This window comes from Marmota marmota, unplaced genomic scaffold (assembly GCF_001458135.2).
Source record: "Marmota marmota marmota unplaced genomic scaffold, marMar, whole genome shotgun sequence".
Classification (NCBI taxonomy): Eukaryota; Metazoa; Chordata; class Mammalia; order Rodentia; family Sciuridae; genus Marmota; species Marmota marmota.
This window is the reverse complement of record NW_025999927.1, coordinates 781731-799056: the sequence shown is the minus strand read 5'-3', so window position 1 is coordinate 799056 and position 17326 is coordinate 781731. Positions and strand designations below refer to the sequence as shown.

The 17326-nt window shown below is 59.4% G+C and overlaps 1 protein-coding gene and 1 pseudogene across 1 annotated transcript in view; both read right to left on the bottom strand.

Moving 5' to 3' along the window:
- The window catches only part of Galnt2 (polypeptide N-acetylgalactosaminyltransferase 2), a 51322-nt gene continuing 33996 nt past the window's right edge, over window positions 1–17326 (bottom strand). Inside the window, exons 8-16 of the mRNA XM_048800361.1 lie at window positions 15824–15911; window positions 14034–14121; window positions 13477–13580; window positions 10109–10235; window positions 8420–8512; window positions 8132–8215; window positions 6359–6485; window positions 2510–2629; window positions 1–369 (exon numbers count right to left, since the gene is read on the bottom strand). Of these exons, the coding sequence (XP_048656318.1) occupies window positions 214–369; window positions 2510–2629; window positions 6359–6485; window positions 8132–8215; window positions 8420–8512; window positions 10109–10235; window positions 13477–13580; window positions 14034–14121; window positions 15824–15911 (987 nt within the window). The 3' untranslated portion in view covers window positions 1–213. The remainder of the gene's footprint in view (window positions 370–2509; window positions 2630–6358; window positions 6486–8131; window positions 8216–8419; window positions 8513–10108; window positions 10236–13476; window positions 13581–14033; window positions 14122–15823; window positions 15912–17326) is intronic.
- LOC125615897 lies at window positions 10242–13469 on the bottom strand (annotated as a pseudogene).

Here is a 17326-nt window from a genome sequence, read left to right as displayed (position 1 = left end):
GGGTGGCTGCGGCCGGGGTGGTGGGGGGGTGGGGCACAGCTCTCCTTTCCTGCTGCCACATGGGCACAGCCCACGCCTTGCTGGGTTCTCCAACTTTCAGACCATGATGGAATACTGAGGTATATAGTTTCGTGGAAAGTTTAAGAAACATAATCAATAATGTGATCACCAAACTTGGCCGGTGGTGCAGGAGGCAGGACGGCAGCGCTGGCCCTACGGCTGCAGGTTGAGCGAGAACTTCCACTGCTGCGAGAGGGCAGGGCCGCATACCTCCACGCTCAGGCCCCCGCTCTTGGCTGTGCGGCTGTCCAGGCACAGGTTGCTGCCCACGTGCCGCAGCTTGGAATTGCCCTCGATCTGCTCCCACTTCTGCAAGAGAAGAGCACAAGGAGGCATAAGCATAGCAGCCTAGAGGTCTTCCAGCGGCAACCCCTGTGGGTAACCCCCATGGGCAAACGGGCTCCCACCCTGGCCTCAAGGACCGGAGGTGCCTGTGCTGGTGAGGGTCGTAGGCAACACACCTCCGCCCTGCTGGAACCCACAGCCTGACCAGTGGCCCGTTCTCCCCTTGCCTGCCTGAGGCCCCGGAATCAACACAGCACTGAACACAGGGATTGGCCAGTGTTCAGTGAGGCCACAGGCACCTAGCTGTGGTGCCCCTGCTTAAGACCTAGTCAAGCCGACCGGCAGGCAGGACACCTGGTGAGGAAGAACACGGGTGCAGGTAGCTATTCCTACTATGTGCTTTCTTGCCCTCTGTGGAGCTCCGGGCATGCCACCAGGGTGCTCAGGCTCACAACAAGCCCCACCACTACGGCCAGGTGGCCCGCAACCCACAGCAGAAGGCAGGGTCCACGAGAGTCTGCAGGGCATCTGAGGATCAGCCTGGTCCACTGCTGAGCCAGCTCCAGAAACAGTCCCATTTAAAAACCTCTGCGGTTCCGACTCCACTCCCAGCACTCCTCCCTGTCAGCAGAGGCTGAGCCCTGATGCCCCCCATGCAGTGCATCAGGGACCCCTGGGAGCTCTGTTTCTCACTCAGTTCACCAGGGACCCTGGGGCACCTCTGCCCCGCATGCAGTGCACCAGGGACCCCTGGGGGCACCTCTGCCCCTCACATGGTGCACCAGGGACCTCCTGGAGGTGCTTCTGTGGTCCCCTGGAATTGGGTGTTCCGATTTCCCTGGTGCCGCCTCCCTTTGGCCTGACTTCAAGGCTCACAAAACAGGAATGTGGGAGGTGCCTGGTCACCCAGTACTTGCTGCAGCAGGACAGCTGTTCCTCAAGCAAGGGACAGACAACAATCTTGCCCTGGGAGGGGTGCTGGTCGGCCAATGGTCTTCGCCCTTCTGATGGCCACAGTGGTGTGGGTACCCTCTCCCAAATCTGGGTTCAGCTACAACCTTGCAGATTCCATTCACAAAGTGACCTCTGGAGACCACAGGGCCTTTGAGGGCATCAGTTACGGCCTGAGAACAGGACTGGAGAGAACAACTAGCAACTTCGAAGCGAGGGATTATAGTAGCCCTTTGTTTTAAAAAAGCTTTGGGGACTAGCCAAGGACATGCTTTACCACAGCTTTATATAAAAAACACTCTGCCTACCAATTCCTAAGGGAAATGCCACTTTGGCCTGATCAGAGACCGTCCCCTCTGGCAGCCTGGCTGAATTTTGTGGCTGGGTCGTGCTGGTGGCCCCTTCCCCAGTTTGACAGCCACTTTCTTACTGGAGGTCCACATAGATCCTGAAACTGCACCAACAGGCAAACCAGGCAGCAAGCAGAGCCCCAGAGAGGGACCCACTGCCGAGATGGGCAGGGTTTGAAAGAGGACAGGAGGGTGGAGCACCCAGACTGGGTCAAGGAGCAGAGAGAGGCCTTTGCAAGTACTTGCCAACCCCAGGAATCCAGCTGGGACCTGTCTGGGCCCCAGTCCTCCCAGGTGATGCTGGGAGGGGCGCCAGCCCTGGCCTTGGCCACACTAGGTTCTGTGCCTCACTCTACACCTCACCTACACCTATAGGAGGGCAGGCGGCATTCTACACGCAGCACCCTGGGAGGTGCCCTGTGCCATGTTCCTGTTTGTCCCCGAGCTGTACCCCAGGCCTTCTAAGCTTCCACTAGGGAACACATCAGACAAGCCCAGCTCCCAAAGAGCACAGCATGCAGTGACCTGGTGGCCACGTCTCAAGGAGCCCTGCTAGTCCCTGCTAGCCAATCCGGGGAAAGATCCAGTCACACTGGAGTATGGTTTTGGCATGGCTGTCTTGTCCCCAGCTCAGCATGGGCCATGCATCCAGTCCCCGCTGTGTGAATGCGAGCCATCCAGAATGGGTGCAAATTTCAACAGGAAAAAATAACGAATAAACCAAAGTAGTCTCTCTGCAAAATGCTCTGTGCCATGTCACTGCTCTGCTGAGCTCCGGCAGGCAGCCAATGTCACCAGTGTGGTGCAGTCACCTGCAAGCAAATGCTGCTACCTGCATGGCACCATGGTGCCCAAGGGCCTACCTGTCTGCTGTCGTTCTCTCGGCAGCCCTGCAGCTTGATGAGCGAGCCGGGTGCCCGGTCCACCACGGTGAGGCAGAGGTCCATGTGCTTCACCGACTTCTCCTTCGTCAAGGCCCATTCCTGGAACATAAGGCCCAGTCAGAGGCAGGAGTCCAGGTGAGACCAGGAGGGGCCAGCGCCAGCTGGGGACCCGCTCAAGACCAACCCGCGGCTGGGTGGTGCTGTGCTGGCCTGACTCATCCTGCTGCTGGGCAGAAACTGCTCTGTGCAGCCTGGTTGCCAAGGCTGACGGCATTAGCCAGGCACCTGTCACTGCTGCTGCAGGTACCATGAGCTGCAAAGCCTGTGGCCTTGGCCTGGGCCCACGGCAGGTGCTCGCCAACGGTCCTGCCCACACAGGGTTGGTCTGAAGACAGGCTGGGGTATGGACTGAACACCGGAAAAGCATGTGCGAGTTCCTGCAGATTTAGGCAGGAACGAGTGTCCTCACGATAGAGGCCGCCTGATCCACCCAAGCTTCCAGAGTCCCTGGACACCAAAGGACAGTCCATGTACTGCACTTATGCATGGCCGATCTGCCACTAGTGCCCAGCGCTGTGGTGTGTCCTCTGTGCCAAAGTCCCTGGGGGCTGCTATTCTTCTCACAGACAAGAAAACTGAGCCTGAGATGTTTAAATATCCTGCCTGGGCTTCAGAACACTGCCACGCAAGTCAGGGCTAAGATGGCCAGGCAAGCCACTACTAGGAGCAGTGACATGCCACCCTGGGTAGGGCCACGCTGGGCGGGAAGGTGGGCCTCCCGAGTCTCTGGGGGTAGGGAATCCTGGCAAGGGGATCCTTCTGGACTGAGTGGTGAGGCTCCTGGCAGAGTGTGCAGGGACAGCCTCGCTGCCCTGGCCCCTTCTCCCCTGAGCCCAGCAGGCTCCTGCGACAAGTTCCTCCCCCGCGGTCCCCCACTCCCATGTGACAGTGCCACATCCCTTGCACCTGCCTGACTCAGAGCTCTGTCAGTACCAGGACGGCCTCCTTGTGGGAAGGGGGATGAGGCACAGGCATGCTGTCAGGAGGGCCAAGGGCTGTGGCATGGCTTATCCTTCTTCGGTCCTTGGGCACGGCCAGGACTGCTGGAGCCTCATGCCTGCTGCCCAACCACCACGTGGGAGTATGCCCCTCTCCTCTCCCTTGGCTCTTGGGGAGGGTGTGCGGGGGCAGCCAGGGACACTGGACACCTGGGCCTCTGCATGGTGTGAGATGGGGCATGTGTCCTGCACGCTGGGCCTCAATCCTGTCTGCTTTTGATTGGTGTTTCTTCAACCTTACTGTCAGGAATTTTATGAAAAACCAGATCGAGGTTGAACAGATTTGGAAAGGTATCCCTGCCACGTTGTCCTGCAGAAAATTCCCACAAGGCCTCATGGCTCTGAGAAGTCCTCCTGTCTGCACAGACATTTCCGGGAGGCCTCCAACCTTTGGGAATGACTAGGTCTTGTTGGGGTTCAGACGGTCCTGCCGGCAGGCATCTGGAGGCCTTGGGCTTGCAGTCGGCCAGTGAAAAAAACTTGCATCCTCCCCGATGTTACAATGGTTCCAGCAAAACCAACCTGGTGTGAGCAGTGTGGGCAGCTCTGCCCTGCCCTTCAGTGACCTGGGTGTGTAGGCCATGCTCCCTGCGCTGCCACTAAGGAGTACACCACGAGGTCCTCAGCTCCCATGTGCCCCTCCTCTCTTGTGTGGCACTCTACCATCAGTTCAGAGGACTCACGGTGGTGGGTCTACAAGGGGGCAGCTAGACAGACTTCCAGCCTTCTCCAGAGCCTCGCTCTGGATTTCAGTTCAGTAAGGCCACACAAACTTCATCCGCACGAGCTGCATCCATGTGTGGCGGCCGTGGTGCCAGGGCAGACCTGACCCCTGAGGCAGCGCTGACAGACAGGTGGCCTGTGCAGCAGACAGCCCCAGGGTGGGGTCGACTGTGCTGTGTCCTGGCGCTAAACCCTGCACGTCCACAGCAGGTCCTTTTGTGCCGCCCCGCCTGTGTCCGTGGCAGGCCTTCCTACCTTGCCACCTGTTTACTTCCAACCAGGAGCCTCAGACTCCAGGTGCTCTGACCATGGACAGGCGCCACCAAGCCTGTTAGCAGAGGGCTCCATGCCTGGCCACAGTGACTGCAGTGTACTGCTCAAGCCAGAGCCTTTGAGACTAAGGAGGAACAGTTATAATGAAATCTGGCGATGGCCTTGCGTTGTGAGGGCCTGGGAGGAGGGGATGCTGCTGCCCAGAGAGCCACGCTGTGCAGGCCTGGGAGCCTGGGACTGGACCCAGAGCACACGAGGGTGGTGACGGCCAACACAGGGCCAGGAAGGCCTCCACGCCTGCTGCCTGGAGAGACGCTGACTGGAAAGCCCGGTCAGGAAGCACCTCCCAGAGGACCTCTGGAATGCAAGGGCAGACCTGACCCCCGCGGCAGGTCTGACCCCCTGACCTCAGCTCGTCAGCTGAGGGCAACTCAGCCTCAGACACAGCCACGTAGGCCACAGGCCACAGGGGAGCCTCAGCAGCCCCAAGCCAGGCTGGCGAGGTCTGAGGAACTGCTGTGCCACCAGACCTGGAAGCCAGGCCTCTCTGCCTTGGACTGCCCTGGCTCCCAGCATGGCCATGCGGGCCTCCCCAGGGCCCTAATGCGCACATGGAAACACGAGCACCTGTGCTGCTGCCATCCCCCGTCAACACAGGGGCCACGGTGGGGGACAGGGCCACCAGGCTTGGACCAGAAGGACAGCGGCAAACCCATGCTGGGACCCAGCTTCGCCACTCACAGCAGATTCCGCAGGTGGCCCCAGCCTGGAGGCTGCAGCAAGAGCCAACCTACATCAGCACCAGGGCTGCAGAACCGCCAGGACACGGCCCATGGTGAGCACGGTCCCTTCCTCCACCCTGCCCATGGAGGGCACAGCTGCTCTTCTCCTCCACCTCTACCCCTCTCCCCTCTCCCTCTAGGGCCTCCTTCCAGGAATCCCAATACTAAAGGAACCCGAGACAAGAGTATAAATGGGACCCACCTGCCACAGGGACAGACACCTGAAACTGACAGATGCAGCCACGCCCAAAGCCTGGAGCGGGGAGCCTGGCCCTGGGGAGCATCCTCAGGGCCCAGAGGCCTGGGAATGGCCTGAGTGTGCCAGGAAGAGGCTGGGCCGGCTCCAATGCCTGCCCTAGTTGATGGGGACTTCAATGGCCAGGAGAGATCCTGTGCCACGCCCATCTTATTCAGGATGTCCAGGCCATGCCAAGCAGCCTCGGAGACTGCATCCCAAGTGGGACATATGAAACCCCACCCATCCTCAGAGTGTTTCATCTCACAAGGGCCTGAGATTGACATGTCCATGACGTGTGAAATGAACTAACTGCCCTCCTTAGCACTTGGGCCCACAGAGTCAGGCAGCCATTTGAGGAGGTAAGGGTGCACGGCACTGCTCCAACTGCACACGTCCTAGACCCAGCAGCCTTCACACGTTTCTCTCCTGGTGGAGGGAGAAGGTGGTGGGTGTTATGTTGCTAGGGGAAAGGCATGTAGGCTCACACCAAAGCAGCGATGGTTTGTGTTTTGCATCTTACACTACAACTACCTAACGGCTGGCAGCAGGAGCAGCAGTGGCCGCACACCAGATAGGCACCTGGAGGTCCACCAAGGCCTGCGGCAGCCACCTGACCCTGATCTGGCTGCCACAGAGGCTGTGCCCTGTAGGAACAGGTGCATCCACATAGGGAAGTTGGCAGCCAGGTCTGCTAACCCAGAACCCCAGCCCGTTCCCTCCAGGCTGGCAGCGTCCAGCTCACCCACACACCTACCTGGTTTCCCCCAGCATTGTGACACTCATAAATTCCAACGACGCCATCAGCAAAATGTCCCAAAGTGTCAAGGCAGTTGGTTCCCTGCTGCAAGGCCCCAAAAGCTATGTCCTGGTGATCTGGGACCCTGAAATGCAACATGAGAAGCTGCTCAGTCCTGCAGGACCACCAGTGACCTCAGCACAGCAGCAGGTACAAGAGGGAGGCCACTGGCCTGGTCTACATTCCCACGGCCAGTCTCTGCTCTGGGCTCCAGCGCCATCAGGTGGTGAGTGGGAGCAATAACCCCTTTTCCTCTGTACTGAGAAGTCCTTCTGGGAAGGAAACGTCCCCATACTCAAGTTGGCCTGTGGATGCCACATAGACAACAAGTTGGCTGCTTAGACCTTCCAGAGGCTGGGACCTGAGCCTAGCAGGGGACCTGGGATCTGCCAATGGTTAACCCCCACAGTGTGGTAGGGCTCTGCAGGCAAGGGCCACCAGCTCTGGAATGAGATTGGATCTCAGCCCCACTGCATGGCTGTGCTGGCCGCGAGGCTGTCAGTGAAGACCACGCTCTCCAAACCTCAGCTCACGCCCCATCCAGAACCGACTAGATGGGTCTCCACTGCAATGTGATGGAGATCTGCCACGGGAAGCAGGGCATGGCGGCAACATCACAGACAGGTCACAACAGGTAGCTGGAGCCTCCCTGGCCTGCAGCTCGGAAGCAGGCCCACCAGCTGGTAAGGCACCCAGCATCTGAGCCGGGGTCTGCAGGGCACACAGGGCCCGTGTCCCCCAGCCACAGGTGCCCCTAGCAATAAATAGCATCTCTTGCGTCACCCCATGGCATCATCACCAATATGTCACAGGCCACCAGGACAAGGGCAGCACGTGCCACTTAGGCAAAGTCCCTGCTGTGAAACCCTGTGGTGGTGATAGATAAGGACTGGGGCCCTGCTGGCATGCCTGTAAGCAGCCAGGTGGTCCTTGGCAGTGGCATCCATGGGTGACACTGGGTCCTCTCCCCTCCTCCACCTGCCAATTCCAGTGCCACCTAAATGCAGAGCAAAAGCTCCCGAGAGCCACCTGTAGCAGGAGACTCTGGAGAAGCCTTCCCAGCCACAAAGGGTGGAGCTAGTGCTCCTCGTCCCTGTGCAGGGGTCTGTGAGCTGCTGTTTGGGAACAGGGAAGATAGGAAGGTCCACGCTGCCGCGGCCTGACACACCCTTGCAGCTCAAGTGCAGTGGCTCCCGGAACCTAAGAGTTTCTGGAGCTCAGCACAGACAGAGGCCAGAGGTGAAAATGAAGCGCAGAAGAGTACTCTGCTGTCAATGGCCACCCGACAGGACGCAGGGCCAGGACTGCTGTTCCCAGGAGTGAGGCAGGCCCTTGTCTGAGTCACCATGGGGCCGTCCCTTGCTGGCTGGCTTCACCTCCCCTCTCCAGCCAGCAGGGCTGAGGGCAGGGGAAGCTACGAGGGGAAGAGAGCAGCAGGCCTGTGTGCAGCCCCAGCTGCTGCTCTGGAGAGACAGGTCCCTCTCACCACTGACCTGTCTGCTGCCCACAGGCCACATGCCAGAATGAGGTGACACCTTGGGACTGCTCCAGGTCTACGCAGAGTGGGGACAACTCCGCAGGAGACACGAGGCTGCAGCAGGCAGCTCAAGCGTAGAGGGCGTCCCTGCCCCTGGTCTCTTGCCCGCAGTGTGACCATCACCTCCTACAGCCTCCCTGACTATCTTTGCTCCTGAGACCTCACAGAGAGAAACACAGGCCCTGGGCACTCACCTCAGCTCTGGGTAGACATTCTCAAGGTACCACTTGAAGGGTCTGCAGTTCAGTTTGTTCCTGAGCTCCAGTCTGCTCTGGATACTGGAGGAGAAAGAAACAGACCCCTTCACACGCTGCAGGAGGACAGCTGTCTGCACAGAACAGACACCTGCTGGCAAGCCGGGCTGTCCAGGCTCTGGGTGCAGCCCCACCTGCCTCCACCAGGCCTGTAAGCCTGAGCAGAGGCTCCAGTTTACAGGTGTCCCCTAGGACCCCCAGGCGCACAAGGAGGTGAGGGACACTCACTTGCCATAGGGGACGTTCCTGGCAGAAGGCACTGCTGCATAGTAGAAGTTCTTGTACTCATCCATCCAGACCTCAGCCGCCCGGCGGGTGTTGCTAGAAACAAAACCGACCTTCCTGAGGGTGCTTCTACTGGCACCACAGTGCTGTGCCCCTCCACCAGGCACGTGACTGGGTGAGCTCCCTGGGTGTGGGGCAGCTCTGGCGAGCAGGCCCATGGAGCTGCCCCTGGTCTTACAGAGGGCACGGATCTTCCAGAGCTGGGGCCACTGCCGGAGCACAGGAGGCATCTATTTTAAAGAAGGGCCTGTGATGTACCAATGACAGACCAGCGTGACCCTCATGTACCCCACGTGTCCTACAAAGAGGGCAGGGCCAGGGACCAGGAGGGACTCCCGCCTCCACAGCTCTGGGGAAAGCAAAGGTGGGCAGGAGCGGCCGTCAGTGTCACCTCCTCCATAGGCCCGACAGAGGGACTGTCACGTGGAAGTGCAGTATGGGCCATGTTGGGGTCCCTGCTGGCCCCTGCTTGGGCTCACAGGTTCTCAAGAAGGGGAAGCTGCAGGCAGGACCCCACCATGGAGCGAGCCATGCTTTGTGGCAGAGAAGGTCCCGGGACCAGCTGCTCTTGGCTGTTGATATACAAAGGCCACTTGAGTGCAGCCTGGCAGCATGTCCACTACCGGGGGTGGCACGGCACCCTCTCAGCCCCCACATCTTGGACTCTTCCTCGAACTCCAGCTACAGTGACAGCTAACCCTCACTAGGTACCTTGGACAGCGTCCTGCTCAGCAGGGTGGCAACAGTTGCTACTTAAGGTACCTGTGTCTGTCTTCCCTGAGTGCAGGGAGAATAGGCCACTGACAGGAGCCAGCGATACCACTGAGGGACACAGGATGAGAAGGCACCCACCTGACCTGCTCCACCCCAGGAGATCATCAGTACTGAGAACGCAGGGAGGGCAGAGCATGGGAGACACCAGGAGGCTCTGGGGGCACCTCACCTGCGGGCAGGAGCTGGAGGGGTCACAAGGTGCGTGGGGAGGGAGAAGGGGCATGGCAGAGGGGAGACGGCTGAGGCCCACACAGCAGGTGTGAGTGCGGCAGGGCTTGTGGGTGAGGAGACGGTGCTGCCCACCTCCCCTCTGCACGGGCACCTGCAATGCAGTGCGCACCCCCAGTGCTGGGGCCACTTGGCACATGCCAGTGGCCCTCCTCACGGGACTGGCCTTGCTACGTGACCTTGCCCAGTGGGCCTGAGCTTCCAGTCAGGATGAGACGGGATCAGATTCACGATGCCCTGACCCTTTCTGCCCTAGTGGCTCCACAGGGTGCTCATCTGGGGAGCCCACGGGATGAGCCTCACAGCGACTGCACCAGTTTTGTCCATTCAGCCAGCTGCTCAGACATTTATCTAGAACCTACCATACCCCAGTCTTCCAGGCATCAGGTCCAGGGAGGCTGCTGTGACCCAGCCCTGCATGATTTAGCGCACTCAGATGGGAAGCGCTCGCATGACAGTGTTGCGTATCACAGGAAGCCAAGAACCTGGAGCTGCGGGGAGCCCTTTGACAGGGGCCCCAGGGCCATGCCCACCTTGGAGACCCCTGACCCTGGCCCCCAGGGCCACGCCCAGCTCCACAGTGGACAGTGGCATGCTGGCCACCTCAGCCTCAGTCTTCCAGTAACTTACCGGGCAAAGACAGTGCCACTGCCACCTGGGAAGGTGTAAGGGTGCTGCTTTCGGAACACATGTCCCACACGACTGCAGGGGATGATCTCCAGGCTGCCGCCACACTGCCACACCCGGAAGGAGATCTCTGGGTGGGAATGAGACTCAGTGACCAACAGAGCCACCCCAGGTGCACAGTTGCCCACGTCCACCCCCCCGCCTGCTCTCCCCGCTGAAGGAGCCCCAAGGAGCAGCGCCTTCCTTCAGGACAGTCCAGAACGTTCTAAATGGAGACACGTGACACACCCTGAACAGTCAGACTCCTCAGGGCCCTCAAGAGGGCACATGTATGGGAAATAGCTCAGATTTGGACCAGAAACTTGGAGACGAGGGGCGCTCTTGGCTGGCGACCGGGTGTGCCCGGCCCTCACAGGTCTCGCCTACTCGCCCAGCTCCGACCCCACTGAGGGCCCTGAGATGTACACCGGGCTTTACTGCTGGAGACCACGGGCCCTTCATGCAGCTGGGCCCCAACCAGAGACCCTTCTCCCAACCACAAACACCATGCTTCTCAGGCCTCGAGCTGCACTGGCCTCTCAGGCCACCCATGGCAGTGGCTGAGGACAGTGGAGAAACCCATAGCATGTCACAGCACCCACTGCCCAGGCAGGATGGTTCCCAAGAAGGCCACAAGTGACCTGCATCCACAGAGTCAGCCTGTGAGTCAGATGGCGGGGCCAGGCACTGTCTGGTCCTGGGCGGTCATCCTGCAGGGCTGTGGCACACAACTGCTCAGCACAGTCTTCTGTGCCAGGGGACGTCAGCAAAGCACCTCTCCTAACCAGCACCCCAAAAGCAAGGGACCCAGGTTGGACAGAAATTCAGATGAACCATTCTGAAAGGTCACGACTCCCTGTCAGAGAGGTCTGGAGAGGCTGCATAAGGGCCCTGAGAATGTGGGCAGGTGACCCGAGCCAGCACTGCTACCTGCTCCAGGCCCATGGAGCCCTCCAGCCAAGCACCCCACCACGCAGCAGCACAGACTGCCTGATAAAGCCAGGTCGCGGGAAGATGGTCACTCACCAGCAAAGTGGGATCCTGATAACCATCCCTGGGTTATCAGGGCTGGGATGGGACTCAGTGGAGAAACTGGCCATGCCAGGCCCTGGGATGACCCCATCCCAGCCACCGCAGTGAAAGCTCTCCCACCCTTCAAGTGTCCCACAGACCCAAGCAGGAAGGGCCCAGAATTTCAGGAAGTAAAATCTAAATATCCCTTTGCTTCACTGGAGATCTGAACTCAGGCTTTTGCCTGGGGCGTGTTGAGCTGGGAGGGCTGCAGGGAGACCTGGGGCAGGTTATGACTGAGCCCTGCAGCTGTCTCCCACCTGGAGGGCGAGGCCCTTGGTGTCTGTCCCTGGGCCCTGGAGGGCCTAGCAGAGCTCCTTCCTTAGGACAGAGGCCTCAGCTTGCCCGGGCTCAAGGCTCCTGTCCTCTTCCTTGGCGGGGGCTCTGACTGCATGAGGACTTGCTGCTGACCAGGACCATGGGGGCTGGACTCTCCTTGGGCACGTCTGCACCCCACCTCCCCCCCACCCACAAAGGCCACATGGGTGACGACTGTGGGCAGGGTGCTCAGTGCCCAGAACAAGAAGTTGGAGTCACGCTCAGGGCAATCTCTCCGCAGACACTCTGCGGCTCAGCTTGTGGCCAAGGGTCATGGAGGGGAAGATGCCCAGGACATGGGGACCCAGCTGACCCCACCCTACCCAGACACAAGGTAAAAGCTGGTGACAGCACACTTGCTCCTAATTGAGGGTTCACCCGACGCTCTATGTCCCTTGTGGCTTTGAAACGTACATGTTTTTTCTTTTTCTAATCTTTTTTTTTTTTTTTTGAAGTTTTTTAGAAGTTTATTTTATGTACGGAGCACTAGCGTGTTCTCTGTCATTGGGTGGCTGGGTGGCTGCCTTGGGCAATCCACTCAGGGAAGATCACTTAGTCCAACCTAATGAAGCCCATATCCTCTGTCTACAGACAGACACACTGCTGACACAAATTGAGGCCGTGTTTCTGGATCAGACTGTGCCAGTTTGAATAAAGGTGGAAAGAGGAAGAACCCCAGCCAAATTTTTGCGGGTGGCTCCAATAGAGCTATTGGTGATCCATCTTGATTTTAAGGGTGCAACGAGGCAAAAGGCTTCTTTTCCCTAACCTTCTCCCTAATCTCATTTTCTCTGAGTCACCTCTATGAAAACCCCTGTTCCTGCCAATGGGCAGAATCACAGCCTCTAGAACAGGAGTTCCCTATGTTTATCCTTTGCTAGCAAAGCAACGAACCTTCTTTTCCCTTTTTCTCAAAACCACGTCCTTGTTAATGGATTGGCATCGGGGATGAAGACTGAGTTTCAGCCTCCTCAGACGGGAGCCCAGCTGGCACCCATCACCATGTGTGCTGCCTGTGCACTCAGCCTGCACGTGCCCAGAAGGACCCCCAATGGAGCCCGAGCCCCACGCTGCTCCATTGGGGGTCCTGCCACGGGAGCCTGGGGAGCAAGCAGGACTCTGTATCTTCTTCAGAGGTCAGTGACTGGAGCCCTCAGCCCCAAGACTCCACTCGAGCCCCACCTAAGGTCAAGGTATCCTTAAAATTCCAGGAATGGAGACCAACTTGAGGCCCTTCCATGCCCCTCCCTGCAACACAGGCTGAGACAGAGCAGTTTTCAACATTAAAGCATGAAGGGTCCTCAGAGATGAGGCGTTTTCTCCAATGACACGTCAACGTGATGGGAAACGACAGGCGAGATTGGGCTTTTAAACTAACAGAAACCACCTGAGTCTGTCGGAGTAAAACCGTCAGCAGAGCAGTGCCAGTCCCTGGCTGTCCTCCTGGGCACACCTGCCCAAGCACCAGTGGGACCCGACACGCAGCAGCCCCAGGGTCGGGCTGGGTGAGGCCAGCGAGGACAGCACCAGAGCCCAGGCGAGCACGCGTAGTCTTGCTGGCGACCACGGCAACCAATACCCAGGGCCTGGCTGCCCCATCCAAGTACCAACAGCTCCCACGGCCGCTCACAACACCCTCAGAGCAGCCAGACCATGGCCTGGCACTCAGAGGGACCAGAGGGCCCTGCTTCTGTGATAGCGCAGGGATCCCACCTGCAGGGTGGGGAGGGGCAGCTTCCCCACTTGGAAGGTGGCTCCCAAACCTCAGCCAAACGGCAGGTGGAGCCTATGCTTCCGTTCAAGGACCCCTGAATTCTGGCCTTGTCTCTGACGGGACGTCTTCCTCGGCACCCCGAGCAGTGGGGGGTGGGAGGAACAAGGTGGGCTCAGGGCTGGAGGCCCCTGCCTTGGCGAGCGCCTCGCCCCACGAGTCTCATACGTACCCAGGTTCTCTCCGCCCCACACGTCCATCATCATGTCGTACTTCCCCAGCTCTTCAAAGTAGAGCTTGTCCATCACAAACAGCCCACCAGCAATCATGGGGGTCCTGCAGAGGCGGAGAGGCCCAGGTCAAGGTGAGCTGCTGGCACTCCTGTCACACCCAGCCTAGGCTCCCTGACCACACACTGGCCTTCAAGCAGCACAGTCCTGCTGATCCTGTGTCCCACCACTGCCTCCAGACGCCTCCCCAGCCCCTGCCCAGGCTGTGCCGAGCCTCCCTGTGAGGGACCGACTGCTAGTGGACACTTGCTGACTGGGTGAGGTCCTTGGCCCTTCTGGGCCCTGCTCTCCTTACAGAGCTGTCATAAGGTTCAGAGTGATATGGAGCTGTGGCCTGAGGCCCCCACTCTGCTCATGGCAGCACCACACAGCAGAGAGGCAGCCCAGGGCTGGTGGAGCGGCCTCATGAGTACCCATGGGAGGGAGCTGTGGGGAGGGGAGGAGGTGCAGGGCGGTCTGCAGGTGCTGGGCTCTGGCCTGCGGGACACTCTGCACTTACTTTATAGGGGCGACCGGGTTCCCCTGCCGGGACCTTCTCTGCTCAGGTGTCATGTAATCCCACTTGAACACCAGGTTCCAATCGAAGCCTGTGGTGGGAAAGCGAGCAGTGCTGGGATGTGCATGCACGTGCTCCGGCCCAGCCCCAGCACAGAGACAGATGGCCTGTGGACTGACTCACACAAAACCCAGCCCAGACCAAAGGTGTACGTGGAAGGAGCGACTGGGGCAGTGGTGCTAGGCAGGGAGGGCAGGAGGGCAGTGGACCCCAGTGGGGCGCACTGGCCTTGCTCCGGAGGCCCCAGGTTCCGCCCTGGGGCTTGAGAAGCGAGCTGGTGAGAGTGCGGAACCTGAAGTACACTGGGTCTGCCCATCCAAGGGCCATGAGAGGCGAGGAGGGGAGACCAAGCACCCCGGCCACTGCTCCCTGCCCCCTGGGACAGGGACACAGGGGAGGGGCATGCTCCTGGGCCTACCGACTGGGTCTCCTTGGTGTCTCTGATTCCACCTGAGACTATTCAGCAGTGGGGACAGGGTGGGGATGTGAAAACTGCCATCTGAGAGTGAACTAGAGGAAGGTGGCCACCTGTGTCTTGGATGAGGACGCTGAGGGCAGAGGTGACCAGCCCACCCAGGGCAGTGGGGCCCGTGGGGTGGGGGCAAAGTCAAGGCCCCGCAGGAGGGCCATGGCACTGGGGCCTCCTAGCGCCTGCTGTCCGTAAGAGGCTGGGGCCCAGTCTTCTGCTGCACAGTCTTCTCTCTGGAGGTCAGAACAGTAGTGGACCCTTGGCCCGTGGGTTGTCTGGATTAGGATATTTTCTTCTAATCGGCTAAAAACATTAGGTGGTAGGATAGATGTCCAGTTCCACATGGGAATGTAGAGGCTGACCAGCTGCACAGGGCTGCCCTGGAGTGGGCCCATGGGCTTCCTGACAAGCCAGTGAGAAGAGCACCAGAGGACAATGGCAGCTCTCCAGCCACCAGGCAGCCCCTCCCCTCGGGATCCCAACTGAGTTCCTACATGAGCGCCCAAGCTCGACGCTCCCTCACGGGGCTATACCCACGGGCATGGGCCAGAGGCAGCAGGAGGCTCCTTAGTGGCTCGAGGCCCTTTGGTGTGGGCACTATGCCTCTGATCCAGACCTCAGAAGTGAAGGGGGAGTTCAGTGGCCAGAGGCTGATGGGTAACCAGGCCCGTGTCTTGCTTCACCCCACAGCTATACCTTGGCTTCAAGATCTAAGCCAGCCCCTGGCAGTGGAAGCTCCGGGCCTTTGCTCATTCTCAGGAGGGACAGAGGGTCTTACATATGTTGTGGCTGGTGCCCTGGGGGTGGACTTGTAGGTCATTTGTGCTGTCAGGCTTATAAGAGCCAGTATGGTCCCCTGGACAAATGCTGCCCGGCAGGGAGCAGGACAAGGTGGCTGGGCCAGGGCAGAGGGGTCAGTGACCAAGACACATGCAAGGGGCAGGGTCAGCAGGACATGGTGATCCCTGGGCACAGGCAGTACAGAGAGGCCATGGCCCCCAGCTCCACAAAACCTCAGTTCTGAGGAGCTATAGCCCTGCGGTCAGTGGGGGCCTGGCACTTCTGGTCAGAAAGGACAACACAGCCACACTGAGCCACATGGCTGGAAGAGGAAGGGTGGGAAACAGGGCCACAGCCCCTTCCTGACAGCCCTGGTAGCATGCAGAGGGCTTCCTATGGGCACACACGGCAGGGTGGACCGTGTCACTGCCCCTCAGACGCCAGAAACAGGACGAGTGGGCTTTGCACAAGGATGGACACCTACCGCCCTTCAGGTCTGCGGAGGCCCCCACGTACTGGAAATTGTCCATGTTAATGACATCGATGATGGGTGAGACGACCCGAGTCCTGTCCTGCATATGTAAATAACAGAGAAGCAGTCAACATCCCAATCCAGCACATAGCCCTCAGAGCCCTGTCGGGGTCACCAGGCAGCCTTGACTGCTTGCATCCCTCTACTTGGGCCCTCAGGACCTCCCCCAACTCGGGACCCAATTGCAATGGGGCAGGCAGAGGGGCTGCCTGCATGAGAGGGGGTCAGTGGGGGACTGGGACACTCTGGCCATCTGTTCACCCAGCTAAGGTAAGGACCATGCCAGGGACTGGTCCACCTCACAATCTCGCCACAGGATTCTGGTAAGTCCTAGCTCGGATGTGCAGCAAGTTGGCCCTGCACCCTAAGGCAAAGCAGACCTCAGGCTGGGCTGGGCTTCTCTGGACAAGGGGGTGTGAGGGGTGAGGAGCTGCATCCAGGTCCCTCCAGCAGAAGACAAGGGGGCCGCAGGGCCTCCCCGTGCTCCTACAGCAAGGCTCTGGCTACGCCCCTTCTTGTGCCCACAAGAAGACTCTGGTCAGAGGCTGGGACAAAGGCTTGTTCCCCTTTCTGATCTTCAACCCTGAATGGCCGTGGCCAGTGTGGAGACTGCAGCCCTGCCTCACACTGACAGTCCATAGAGGCACACTGTCCCAGGCCTCTTATGCAGCCCTATTGGCCAGGAAAGACGGGAAAACCATCAGACAAGGGAATCAGAGGAGCTAAATAAGGACAGGCCACAGAGCACCAGGGGCCTCCAGCGCCACCATGTGCAGATGGCAGGCCAAGTGCAGTAGCCCTGGCCTGGCTCCCTCTCCTCTGGCTGTGGGAGTCAACAGGACACCTCTGTTTCTTTTGGCAAGATGAGGATGTGTGAGAACTCATCACCTCAGTGCTTCTGCTTTAACTCGAATGGGCATGAGGCAGCTCTGCTGGTCCTGCCTCGAGGCAGGGGCCTGTGCACTGGCCAACACAGGGTGATTCTGGCCTGGCTTTTTAGGAGATGGCCTGGCAGAGTGGGCAACAGCAGGCAGGTGAGGGCTCCGGGTCAAACCCTGGGGCTCAGCAGAATCTGCTTTGAAATCCTGCCACCTGTACCATTTTGCCTATCACCGATGGCCAACGACCCCTACACCATTTCCTCAACAGTCTAGAGGAGGCAGAACCTGCAGTAGAGACAGCGCATAAGCAGTGTCTACCATATCGTTCAACAAACCCAAAGCAGGCAGTGAAGTGTCATGACTATTACCAGCTTTGGCAATGCTGTACTTCATGAGTCACTGACCCTCATCTGTCCCTCTGTGCTACAGCCCAAGCCATTTGCGTCTCCCTGAGCCCAGCTGTCTATGCTGCAGCCTGGGACACCTGCGTCTCCCTGGCCCAGCTGTCCCTCCAAGCTACACCCTGGGACGTCTGTGTCTGCATCTCCCTGGCTCAGGTGCCCCTCTGTGCTGC